We start from the raw sequence: 13,300 nt of genomic DNA, 5'->3' as shown, positions 1-13,300 counted from the left end.
CTCCTTCTGAAACTGGACTGATACAGTTAGTTATTAGTGAACTTGGATTTTCTTTCCATGCATGAATGTTTGTGAGTTAATTTAAAAAGGGTTGCTTACTAGTTCAGTGCACGTTATTTAGAAGTTCTTTAGTATTCCTTTCTTAAAGGGAAGGGATATGTTTCAAGTAAGTAAGTTTGGTAAAGGAGATGACTACTGAAAAAATTCCTTCCCGAAAGGAAGAGGGTAATGTGTTCAGAATGTGGGATTATGGCAAGAGCTGTGCATCTTTTCTTAGCTCCAGGGACTTTGTGTTAGAAGGAAGAGGTTTATAATGCTTTTTTTTTTTCATTCATCATACACTGTAATACCACATTACAAGGCCAGAAGCAAAGTTTTGCTCTGTTTTTAAGCCTAGGATATCCTTGAGAACTTTATTTTAAGCAGGGGTTTTGTGTATTTTTTATGTCACCTTTTCTTCCAATGTGATTATTGTTGTGAATGTCTACTGATTTTTTTTTTAAATAATATTTCTCTGCATAATTTATCTTGGAAGTCTGAAATTTATCTGAAAATGTAGATTATTCCAATAGTGATTTAATGTACATCAGTTACAGTTGTCTTGAGTAATGATAAAGTTGTAAAACTCTATCCTATTTTTATTTTGGTATTTTTGGAAAATAATCAAGTTGCCTTACATTTTTCTCAATGTTTACCTCACATAAAACAGCATATATTCCTCTTCCAAGTGAAGTAAATAAAATCATGAGTATTTACTCAACAGATACTTGTGTTGGTAAAGTCAGTGAACTGTGAAACTGACAGAAGCTTTGAAGCAAATGCATACTTAGGAAGAAAAAAGCCAAAAACCAACAGTACAGACTTTCCCAGTGGAGACTGTAAGCTTTGTATTTTCTTATTGTGAACTACTGCTGCTTTTTACATAAAAATGGACCTAGTAGAAGTCAAGTGGTTGCTTCCTTGTGTTACTGTAGGATAGGCAGGAAGGAGAGCATGAGCTTGAATTCTAATCGATCCCAGGAGAAGAGTTCGTGAGGACAGATGTGTAGGCATGTATCCCTTTCATTAAATATCTGGTACTGCAACTAAAATATTAGATACACTATATCTGGGTAGGTTTTGAAGGCTTGCAGTGGAGCAACTCCTAAGTTTCAGTATTCCAGTACTGCATTCGAATACTTGCCTTCATTATCAAACATGAAAAGTAAACATATTGAAAGTACAGATATAATTGTGTTCAAGCTTACATACAGTTACCCCTTGCCCAGAAAGGTGATCAAGAGTTCACATATTTTAGATGAATTTCTTTTTAAAGAAATCAGTTGTATTTTGTTTAGTTGTATTTATTTCTGGGCAAAATTGCTTATAAAAAAGGAAAGGAATTACTCATTTTTTTGAGAGTTTGCAAGGTTTTTTTTTTTGTTTAGCAAGAGTAAAGGGTATCTTTCTGTGCTATCACCAAAGAAAACATTTTTGAAATAAATGAGAACTAAGTTTCTTTCAAAGTGGAAAATGAACTTGTAGAAAAAGTATTGCTTCCCCTGCTAGCCATAAACAGCCGTAGCTGTAATGTCATCCTGGTAGTACAATGACTTAAAGAAAAGTTGAGTTAGGAGAGCACTAATATATTTTATTAGACAGTTGATATGATTGCAACAGGAAAGATGCTTTTTGATGCACAGATTATTTTTAGATCACTCAGTCTCTAAAACTGGATCTTTTGTGAGCTTCTGGACTATTGCATAAAAGTTCAGAGCCAATAATCAAAATAGTTTTCTTTTTTCTGTGTATTTGACAATGATACTTCACTTAGACTTCGCTGTAAAGACTATAGTGGGAGAAATGCAGCAAATACAGCAAAGTGGTGTACTTACATACATATGAACTCAAAATGTAAGATTATTTTTGAAAACAATGTAAATGTGTTAATTTTTTATTTTTAAAAAACTAATGCATCATTATTTGGAAGTAAAGGCATGTTTAGCAAGAGGAAAAAAACCGTAGTAGAAGTGTAAAATAATTTTAACCATCTCATCTAACAACTAGACTAATATGGCTACATAAAGTACAGAAATTTTATATCTGTATGTTCTTCTAACTTTTTGATTAGGAAGTGCACCTACTGCTTAGTAGAAGTGAGGACTTCTGCCACAAGTTTTAACCTAGGGGGAGATTCAAGCAAAACATCCAGTTGTTGTAAACAACTTTGTTCAAATAACCTGCCATGCAAAAATATCCCAGGCTTCATTAAAGCTGTATTGAATTTGTGAGATTTTCATAGACATTTTTGTGGAATCAGGGAAAAATCCGTCTTTAAATTAAGAACTTCCCATCAAGTGTTCTGTTTTCCCTGACACTTACGTTGGAGAGAGCTGTTAGGAATGACATACATCAGTTCTTATAGCTGTCTGCTCAAGGCTGTCTGCTTGGAGAAGTAACGCATTTTCCTGCAAGACATTGCTTTGGCATCTAAATCTCAGTAACTGGTTCTGGTACTGGTAGCATAAGTCTGTTATTGCTGCTGATGTAACTCTTCGTGAAATGTTCTTTTTCCTTTAGCAGCGTTAGCTGTCTCTTACTATTACTGACTTTTTCAGCTGCAAGGAGAGGAATGAAGGGATCTACCCTTCCAAAGAATACCACTGGGAAGTGCAACGTGGATGGCTTTTATAAAATTTGGCTATTTCTTTCCAAGACATTTGAATTGGTGATTAGAGTAGAACTGTTTCCCTAAGAAAAGATTGAACTTTGCAAAGAAAATACAGATATTTTGAAGAAAACAAAGCACATAAGGTGGTTGAGGTTAACTTGAATAGTTAGAATTGATGTGTTATTCACAGTGAGGTTATATCATGAAAGGCTAGAGTAAGTTGACTGGTATATGAAAGCATTATTTTGCCAAACAGTGCACAGTAGTCATTTGTGAAAGTGCAGTTTTGGAAGGTTAAAACAGAAGCTCTCCATCTCACATCACATACATGCCCAATGAAAAATGCTGCTGCTGGCTTTTAAACAGTTATGCAACCTAAGCCAGCAAAAGTGGCACTGTTTTGGGACAGTTCTCAACTCTTAGTTTGCTGAAAGTCATCTTTTTGAACAGGACATAGGGCTTCTGGTCTGTATGTTCTCTTTTGTGGTTTTCTCTGTAAGTTTTGTGTTTAAAGAGAAAAAGTTTGGTTTAGGCAAGCGAAGTAAATAAATATTTTCATATGTCTTCTGTAAATTATTTAACTTTTTTGTTAGAAAAGTTTTTTGAAAGTGAAAAACCAGTATGGCCCTATTGGCTGTAGCAGTTACAGAATACTAATATAAACAGAATTAGAATATTTCTATCATTATTTAAAAACCTGGAAAAACATCTAATAGATTCCTCTCTGACAGGTCAGTATTTTTCCAGTCTGTTTTCTTTCAGCTGTAATAGGTAGAAATTAGCTCAAATAAAAATGTTAGTACAGAAAATCTGCTGATTGGACCCCTTCAATCACCTGTCTGAAGTGACTGGTTCTCAGAAGGAGGAGAACAAATCAAATGCTTTCAGTGTGTTAGGACTGTTGCATTTACATGATTTTTGAGTGCTGCTTGACAAGAGTTCTTCCAAAGATGCAGCATATATTTTCCTTTCTGGTTAGTGTTCCTTTCTGTGTGGGAAGGTGTAGAATCAATGAGTAAATTGGTGTGGGTGTAAGTGTAGAATAAGTGTACTTGTCATAGCATCACAGAATGTGCTGAGTTGGAAGGGGCCCATCAAGATCATAGAGTCCAACTCCCAGCCCTGTGCAGGACACCCCAAGAATCACACCACGTGTAAGTTTTGATTAAAACTTCGATTTCTATAGGAGATACAATGAAGTAGCTGAATTCTGCTTAGCCTAGGGAAGAAACAGGGAATTATTTTATATACTACTCATTAAATTAGTATTAAATTGAGAAAATAAAGACAAATCAATTGTACATTGTCTTTTAATACAAAATCCAGAGGTTTCAAATGAAGCTAGCAGAAGTTAGGCTGAAAACAATCAAAAAGTTGGTAGTATTATGGTTGTTTTCTGCAGAACATGGTGGAGGCAACCCATTGCCAAAAGAACTTCTGAATGACAAATCTTACAGGGTTTCAGGGGCAACGAGAAAAGCTCATGGAAGAGAAATCACTTACTAGAACCAGTGCGATCCACTGAGCCTCAGGTAGCTGGAGAGTGAAAGACGATTAAGAAGAAATTATTGCTGTGTTTTGTGACATTTTATATTCTATAGGTACTGTTAGGGAGAGGATAACAAGGTTTGATTTGGTACAGTGCAACTGGTTTATATTTCAGAAGGATGTAAAAGCCAGAAATCCTCCATGTTTGGTTTATATGCTAGATGAATTGCTTGAGACTCTCAAATAAAAAAAACCCAACAACACAAAGAAACCAGTAAGAATCAGTGTAGATTTTTATTTTTTTTTAGTCCATTGAAGCAAGCAAGATCAAAATTGTAAATGGGAATTTGGAAGAGTAATTAGAGTAACAGTTTTTTACGTAATTTCCCTTTATTCCTTGTATTTTTTTGTTCTTTATTTTAGTCTGCTGTATTGTAGAAACACTGTTTACTGCTAAATGCAATGTTTAAAATTCCCTAAGATTGTAAGGGATAAGCTACAAATATGGACTATCAGGCAAGCCCTGGAGATTTAGTTAATCTGACCTAGATGTTCTTTTGATGATTGAGACCTGCAGTATGTGAAAACACTTCTCAATTTCAAAATGAAACACAAGGATATCTGTTGTATAACTCAGCTGTCCTTGTAGTGACAGACACATCAATCATTTCTGAACAGGAAAGGATTTACTATAAAAAGTTTGTAGCTTTCGAGCTGCCGAGTTCATTGGCATTCGGATCAGCAGTGATATTGGAAGTTGTAAGTGAATTCAGCATTTGAATTTTACCATGTCCTAAAGAGGATTAGCTACAAATGCAGGCAACATACTTTTTTCTCTTTCATTTTCAAGAGCCTGTTGTGTATCAAGAGCCTGTTGTGTAAGATGTTAATTCTTGACTTAGCTTTCAGCATATTTTATGTGAAACTGCTTGGTAGCTCTTAAAAACGCACTGAACAGGTACCTATAAATATAAGTAAGTGTGGGGAGGGGAAGAAAATGGCAAGCAACTAATTGGAAAAAAAAAGCACGCACCTGGAAAGCTGTGTTTATATATACTGCTTTTGAATACTTGAGAAGTCACTATTTTTCTGTAACCTCCTGGGCTGAGGCTGTTTTAACAGTACACCTAAGCATAACAGAGATGCTCCATGTTGAGAAACTGTGGTGTTAGCATCCTGGTTTTTGCAAAACCTTACATTGACTTCATAGAATGGTTTAGGTGATTGGTAGGATTATATGGCCTAGCATTTACTCTGCAGAACACTGTTTCCTATCTATTTAGCAAAATTTAAGAGTTTTCACTGAAATTTTGCATGCTGTTTTTCTGGTGTATGCTGAATTATTTCAGAAAGATGCAAGGGTAATAATTTTGCACTTGGAGAATATGGAAAAAGGAAATTATCTGTGTTTTTAAAAGAGAGAAGGAAAATTCACATTTCCAATAGTAATTGCTTTCACTGTTTTGCAACTGAAACTTAATATTTCTCACAGCATTTTGTTCAAACTGCCTCTTTTGTGCATACTGGCATTCAAATTTTTAAAGTTGCACTTCACATTTAAACAGTAGAGTTTTCTTACAATATTAAAAGCTAAAGGCCTTCAAGAGTCAAAACACATGTTTCTCTGTAGGGGTGAACAGGCATTTCTTTGGAGTTACTTTGAGCTATATTAATGTGAATCTGGACACGTGAAAGAAAAAGCAGAGTCCACTCTGTAAATTGTGTTTGTGCTAAAACAAGGTAGAATAAAGGGAGTAAATCCAAGTATCTGTGGGAGGGAAGGCCAAGAGGTAGAAATGATGGATGCTTTGCTCACATTTTGCTGTAAACTTTTTTAGATATGTTGGACACGGGTAGTAGAACATGTGACATGTCTCTTTAAAATTTTTGAGAAAATGTAAGAATTTAAGTTGAGGAACTGCTGTTCTGATTATGGCATATGGTGCTGGGAAGGCACAATGTGGTTTTCTACACCAGATAGAGTTTCAAGGATTTGAAACATTTTCTTTGAGCATGTGTATAATATATCTGCAGTCTGCTTGAAACAGCAAAGGAGTGAATAAGCTAAGGTTCCCAACCTGGGAAAGTAACAGAAAGAACTGTGGCATGCTAACAAATTACACATCAGTTCCTCTGTGTACACACACATAAGGGTAAGCCTTAAGTGTCTTAGCTTTAAGAATAAATCTTGAGCCTTCTGTTCTGGGATAGGAATTGCCTTACAGTTACTATACCTGGTATCAGTACAGTATATTGGCATCACCACATGGTCATGGTGCAGTTCAGAAGCATGGTTTTCTAGCTGCTGAGTTGCAGTGGTGTCTAATACAAATACTTCATTGTGAAGACAGTTTGGAAATAATTCTTTACCATGAGTAATACAAGGGATTAGTATAGGTAACAGCAATAATACCCTAATAATGTGGTGATAGAAGTTATTTAACATTTCAGTTCATCTGAAGTGTATTTTAAATCAACTCTCAGCAGTGTTCAACCAAAAAGGAGAATGTGGTGAATAAGATGATTGCAATTTTTATGTCTCGTAAAGGCAACCTAACATGATTATTTGTGAGCTTGTAGTTTTATTTAGATTTCAAAAAACAAACAAAAGCTATGAATTTTCATTATGAATACCTGTATTATGTTTATTTTCCTGTAGAATGTTCTGTGTGCAGTAATGTATTTCTTCTTGTGGAAATATTTTACAGACTCCTGGCTTGAGAGCACACTCTGGAAGATTGCAGTGGTTTGCAAAAAGGTGTATATTAAATAAACAGGTATGTGACTCGTATGCTGTGTTCTATGGAACTGTCATTTTGTTCCAAGAAAAATTGTTTTGAAGTATTTTCTCGCTTGATTTTTATGTTTGTGAAAGGACAGGTGACAGGCTGATGAGGTGAACTTAATGCTGGTGTATACTTAAACAGAAATATTATTTTAGCTGAATGCACACAGCATGTATGTGCACATATATAGAAACATAATTGTTTGGCTGAAGTGTAACTGTGTTCTTCCTTCTTTTTGAAGCTGGAAGCTTTGGAGCAGTTGGTAGAATTAACTCAAAATCTATTTGAATGTGATAGAGATGAGATGTACTACCACCTGCTTCAACTGTATGGTAAGTGAGCTTAAGATCTTTCTCATGTTTGTAATCCGTTTCCCTTTGTGGTTGGAGATGGGACATAACGCTGAAGATAAGGCATATCTTGATACACAGTCTGGGTACCATTTCTGAGGCGTCTTGTGGGGGAGGAGAAGTCAGGTTTGGGGTTTTTTTCATCTGCAGAACTGAACACAGTATAGTGTGTGTGTGTATGTAATATAGTATAGACTTACATAGTACAAGTTTTCCAATCCTTGATATTGTCTGGTGTTATGATTTGAAAAACTCTGTTTTGGCTTTCAATATGCTTAGAGAAGAAAACCTGCTCATCTTTTATCTTCATAACTGATAAAAATCTGGAATTTCCTGTAATTGGATCTGGTTCTGAAAGGTGCATATATTCCTTAAATTCACCTATTTTTCACCAGCCACAACCTAACTCTTGCATCATTTATAGGCATGAACCATTTAAAACTGAAAGTTCATTTTTATGCCACAGACTTCGTGTAGGATGTATCTATGTGGTTTTTCTTCCTCTTTTCTGTGTTTTTCAGTCTATGTTGGTTTTCTTATTTGGTGTATTATACTGTATTATAAAGGATTAAAATTTTGGAGATCTATTTTAAAGTACTAAAAAAAATATATTGTGTTAAGATTGGATATGGAGCACTATTGGATGTGGAGCACTAAACAGTAAATTGGGCCATAAAGCATTACAGGAATTCCTGTGTACTTCGGTAATGGATGTACATACAGCTATATATTATTGAGCCATTACAGCAGTTTGATATATCTGGAAAACTTGCTTTTGAGCTTAAAGTAATTTTAGGCTGTTCTCCAAGTACATCTTCGGTTGGGTAGGACTACTGATGCAGGCCTCTTCCCCACTGCACTTAGGTGCAGCAGGAGAGGACATGAGGACTTGCACAAAAAAATGACCAGAGACCCCAGGAGAACTTTGCTGCTTTTCATTTCCTGAAGCCTTGGAAAGCTTCAAACAAAACCATAGCGTTACCTAATTCTGGCTTTACACAGACTGGTTCACCATCAAAAATCAAGTAGGCCTGAAAATCAATCTTGTCTCAACAGGGAGAGAACCTTCCTGTTTCTCCACTCACCCTGTTCACCTCTGGCAGTGACAAAGTCTGACAGTGTGCCTGCTAGGAAGAGAATCTAAGAAGATACAATTCATCAAATTCTGTCATGCAAAATCTTCAGTCTTCTTTCAGAAGACAGAACCAATTCCATCTATTCAAAGAAGTGGAAAATATTTGTGGGTTTCTGTCACCATGAAAGACAAAAGCTATGCATAATCCTGCTTTCAACCATTTTAGATTACCTATCAAAGCTGCCCCATGCACAAGTACAGTAGGACTGTCACTGTGTACCAAAGCCATAACTTCAGAGCTGTTTTAGGCATATAAAAAAAAGAACCTACCATCTAGTCCAAGCAGTAATAAAAATGTTGAAAACAAGGCATTTGGGTTTCTGGAATCACAGACTAATTTATACTGGAGAAAACCTCAGGAGTTTAAGCCCAGGTTGTTTCCTGATGCTAGGATAGCTCCAAAGTCAGATCACATTGTGGCCTTGTTTAGTAGAGGTTTGGGTGCCTCCAGCAGTGGAGATCAAAGAGCCTTCCTGAACAACCTGTCCCAGGATTTGATCATTATCAGATACTCCATTGCTGCAACTTTCAAATGTCACCTTTTGCCCTTTGCTGTGCACTTGTGAGGAGAGACTGACCCTTGAAGAGTCAGCGGAGAATTTACAAGATTTGCGTATATAGTAGGAGAACTAAACCTGATTGGAATAAAATGCCAAGGTAATTTGTTGAGAAGGATGTTTCTGCTTTAGAGAGCTCATTTTTACCAGTGTAAATCAGTAGTGTCTTAGAGTCATAAATGCTTCACAACTTGTGACTGCAAAGGTAGAAAATGTAATGGCAGCAGGAAACCCCTGCTGTAGGTAGTTAAATGGTAGTTAACTGGTTTTTTTCTCATGAAGTCCAGCTTTCTATTTATTTGCAGTTCTGTACAGTGATGCAGATATACATTTCAATTAACAATCAAGAATAATAGATCAGCTGAGATGATCGCTTCTGCAATACTTTTGAGCTGATTTCTCATTTATCTGAAAATTCTTATAATCCTTGGGGTTTTTTTCTGGCATCCTCTATGTATTAAAACTTTTCAAACTGATGATCATATGAAGCAGAAGTACATGATTAATTGATGAATTATTTTCCAAACACACGATTTTGAATAACTTTAGATATGGATGTATATTCTAAATGTGCTTTTATCTGAAGATTTTAATCTTGTTTCAGACAGCAAAAAGGACTGGGGAAAGGCTGAAGCTATCTGGACTAAAATTCAAGAAGAAAATATTGTTCCTCGTGAGAAAACACTAATTTTACTTGCTGATATATTTGAGAAAAATGGTCAGACTGTTCCATTTGAGGTACCTAAGGTAAGTGGAGTTTAACTTTCCTAGCTAACAACACTTACAAATATATTTCTTCTTACTAAAAAACATTAACACATAGCATTACAGTAATTTAAATGTTTGTTTCTTTCAAAGGTTAGGACTGAAGGTAGCAGAAATGCTGCTATTGTGGAAGAAATGAAAATACGGATGCTTTGCAAGAAAAATAAAGCACAAGGTAAACTGAAATCCAGTGTGGGTTTTTCCCCCTTCCACATTAATTTTAAGGTTTCAATTAACTGCGGAGCTCTTCTGTGCAAACTTCCCAGTCTCTGCTGAAAACAGAATGAATTTATGCATGGATGTTTGCCTTTGTATACAGAAGAGCAGAGTGTTGAAATATGTGCAGTTCCTTTGATTTAGTCCATGTTTAGTCATTGGAAATCCATTCCTATCCATCTCATCCCAAAGCAGGGTGACTTAAGAAGAAATAGCTTTACTGGACCTTGCAAAATGGGGAAGAAATAACAGAATACCAGAACGTCTCAGGTTGGAAGGGACCACAGTGGGTCATCTGGTCCAGCCTTTTTGCTCAGGCAGTTTCATCCTTGAGCACATGGAACAGGACCCTTGCATATCTCCAGTGATGAGACTCCACAGTCTCTCTGGACAATCTGTTCCAGTGTTCAGTCACCTGCACAGTAAAGAAGTTCTTCCTCATGCTTAGGTGGAATTTCCTGTGCATCACTTTCTGCCCACTGCCTCTTGTCCTATTGCTCTGCACCACCGAGAAGAGCCTTGGTCCAAATTAGTTCATTTCTAGTATTTGCCAAGGTGCAGAGCATTTGAATATTCTGGAAATCCTTATTTTCTTCATTTATACTATAATAAATAACTAGGTACATCACTTGAAAGCAGTATAGAAAATTGAATTCAATAGGTTTAAAAATTAATTTTGCTGAATGAGGAAGATTTATAAATGCAAGACACCTAGTAATTTTCTTCTCTAAGTGTAATCAGTGTATTTTACAGGTTGGACACAGATTTTTAAGCTCTGATTTTTTAAAAGAAGAATGTATCAGTCATTCACACATTTTACTTACATTGTTAGTGAAATTACCATCTAGAGTTATTCAGTCTAAATATTCAGTCTATTTAGATCAGGAGTCTAAAGTTGGGTCTGGACATTCTGCATACTGGCAGTGCAATATCATGTTATGTATATGAAGTTAAGAATTGTGTATTACGGCAGGCATGTTTTCAGGAAATTCTTCATGCTGGTAACTTTTGGGTCTTGTAAGAAAATGAGAAATGCAGAAATATTTTCATTGAAAATTGGATGAAATCAAGGGAATGCAGTTTACGACATTTCCACACAAGTGTCCTGTGCCTTTGGTATCATAAATGATAAAGTGGAGAGCAGGAGGAAACCAAATATGCCTTAGACTTGGAAGGGAAACTAGTTTAAAGCAAAAATATAAAATGTAACTTCTGTGATGACTTTGGGTATTGAACTTAGCAGTAAATCACTTCTGCATATTCTTTTATTTAAAGGGTAGTATTTGAGAGAAGGTGTTCTAGAGTTACTGGGAATGAAGGGGAAAAAAAGATTATGTTGGAAAACAGTTCCTGTCTTCCTGGGAATCTGTTCTCTTGGACTGAAGAAAAACTCTAAAACCACTAAGTTGTTGCTTTTTTTTATATAACCAGTATAATGTAATTTTGGTGTGAATGTAACAGGGCAGCATTTTGATGGGAAAAAGATTAACTCAATCTAGTTATGTAACTGTTCAATGAACTTACCAAGTCTGACACGTTTTGATAACCTATTCTCCGAAGTGCTTGATTTATGCAAAGTCATATTTTCATTTTTGTCTTGATTCCTCCGTGTGAGAACTTGACTCTAGGGGATCATGTAACACATATCCCAAACAATCACAATTGCTGAAACAGATTTGACTGTCTTGAGAACTGAGACTTACTTGGCAAGTTGTCACTTTTCTAACGAATCTTTCTACTTGAAATAGCTGTGGTATAACACAGTATGATCTTGAAACCAAGAAATTTCTCTTTTGAATGCTAATATATTTTAATAATTTTAGATGCCATCTGAAGAAGTAATAAGCTGATAATACCTGATCAGGCATATGTCTCAATTCAAGATTGATCTAGGTATACTTCAAACATGCTACTTGCAGAAATGCAAAATGAAGCTAAGAAAATAATCTGAACAGGATAAGCTTTCCCAGGTTAGGAGTGACATACACAACAAAACTGATACAAAAATTTTTAATTCTTCATTGAACTAGTCATTACAAAAAAAAAAAAAAAGAAAATTAAATACATTTCCTTGTAGAAGGAGATCTTACATTTTATGGGCTGTGATAATTGATGGTAACATATGCTTGGCATCCTGGCCACTAGTGGCAAGGTCCATTTCTGTATCCAACTGATGAAAGCAATATTTAAACACAGGGTGAAATTGTAGTTCAGTCTGAAGACAGCAGAGCTTTTGTAGGAGTCTCTAAACATAAGAAGTTTTTGCCCTTAAAAAAAATTTCAAGCAGGCATTTACAAGCAGAAAGACCAAACCTATCACCAGTCAGCTGCATTTCTGTAAATCAGTAGCTGCATTTGTAGCAGATGATACCAGTCAGAGGTGTATTGTTCTTGTTGAATGTAGTTGCTAGTCTACTGGTACCTCAGATTTCAGAACAGTGGAAGGAGAAATGTCTTGCCCCTGAATTTAAACTTGAACACTATGAATGCTGGTGATCAGCATCTGAGCAGGCAAGAGAGTTCAGCACATTGCTGCAGGCCAAACTAACTTCAGACCTCTAAGTAAAAGTGGTGGAGGATTTCAGAACCTTTCTTGCGTGATCCTATTGTTTCATTGCTCTTTCGGTTGACGATGCAATCACTCTTGTAATGTCAGACTCTCATGTCAGACTCTTGTACACATGAAACTCAAATGCACAGAAGTGAATTTAATTTTTACTAAGATGCTGTTATCCTTTATCTCTGTTCATATATGTATATTTAACATAGATTCAAGCAATAAGTAGATTATGAATGGCCATGGTAATTCTAATTATTAACTTGGTTTAGGAGTTTGTGTGATGTAAATAACTAATTTTATGCTTAGCCATTTCTGTGCCTACATTTCAGGAGGTTTTTGTGTATGCTTTTTGGCTGAAGAAGTTTAAGATGCAAACTGAAAGGCATACCAACAGTTTTCATTAAAATTCCACAACACACTGTACTAAGTGCAATTAGTGTGATGCTTCTTATGACATTAAGATTCAAATGAGTTGTCTTCATCTTTATTTTCGAAGTATAAGAAAAAAGCTTTAATGCATAGCTGTGAAATTTGTGGTGATAGTCCAACTATTTCTGATAAGTTTTAAAGGTTATTGTGGCTGTGATTTGAACTAGCAAAGGGATTATTTCATGAGTCATTAAAAGAAACGTGCAATCACAGTGTAGATATAAAAGATCATTTGTGGTTTTTAACACAGCTTTCTAGCATATGTTACAGTGTGGATGGCAGTTCTAGCTGCATGTTTATAGCTGCATAATCTTGTTTCAGAAAAATAAATGACTGAAAAGTGTGCTTATCATTTTTTCCCCCT

General features: G+C 35.7%; 1 protein-coding gene across 2 annotated transcripts in view; it reads left to right on the top strand.

Moving 5' to 3' along the window:
* Positions 1-13,300, top strand: part of LRPPRC (leucine rich pentatricopeptide repeat containing) — an 87,694-nt gene that overhangs the window by 55,191 nt on the left and 19,203 nt on the right. For both annotated transcript variants that reach the window (XM_042051840.1, XM_042051839.1), the window contains exons 26-29: positions 6,847-6,915; positions 7,166-7,256; positions 9,571-9,713; positions 9,825-9,906. In XM_042051840.1, the coding sequence (XP_041907774.1) occupies positions 6,847-6,915; positions 7,166-7,256; positions 9,571-9,713; positions 9,825-9,906 (385 nt within the window). The remainder of the gene's footprint in view (positions 1-6,846; positions 6,916-7,165; positions 7,257-9,570; positions 9,714-9,824; positions 9,907-13,300) is intronic.

The sequence above is a fragment of the Corvus kubaryi genome, unplaced genomic scaffold, assembly GCF_017639235.1.
Source record: "Corvus kubaryi isolate FWS band 111438036 unplaced genomic scaffold, C.kubaryi_AGA036_p1.0 76, whole genome shotgun sequence".
NCBI lineage: Eukaryota > Metazoa > Chordata > Aves > Passeriformes > Corvidae > Corvus > Corvus kubaryi.
The sequence above is the reverse complement of the archived record's forward strand: the minus strand, read 5'-3'. Positions and strand labels throughout refer to the sequence as shown.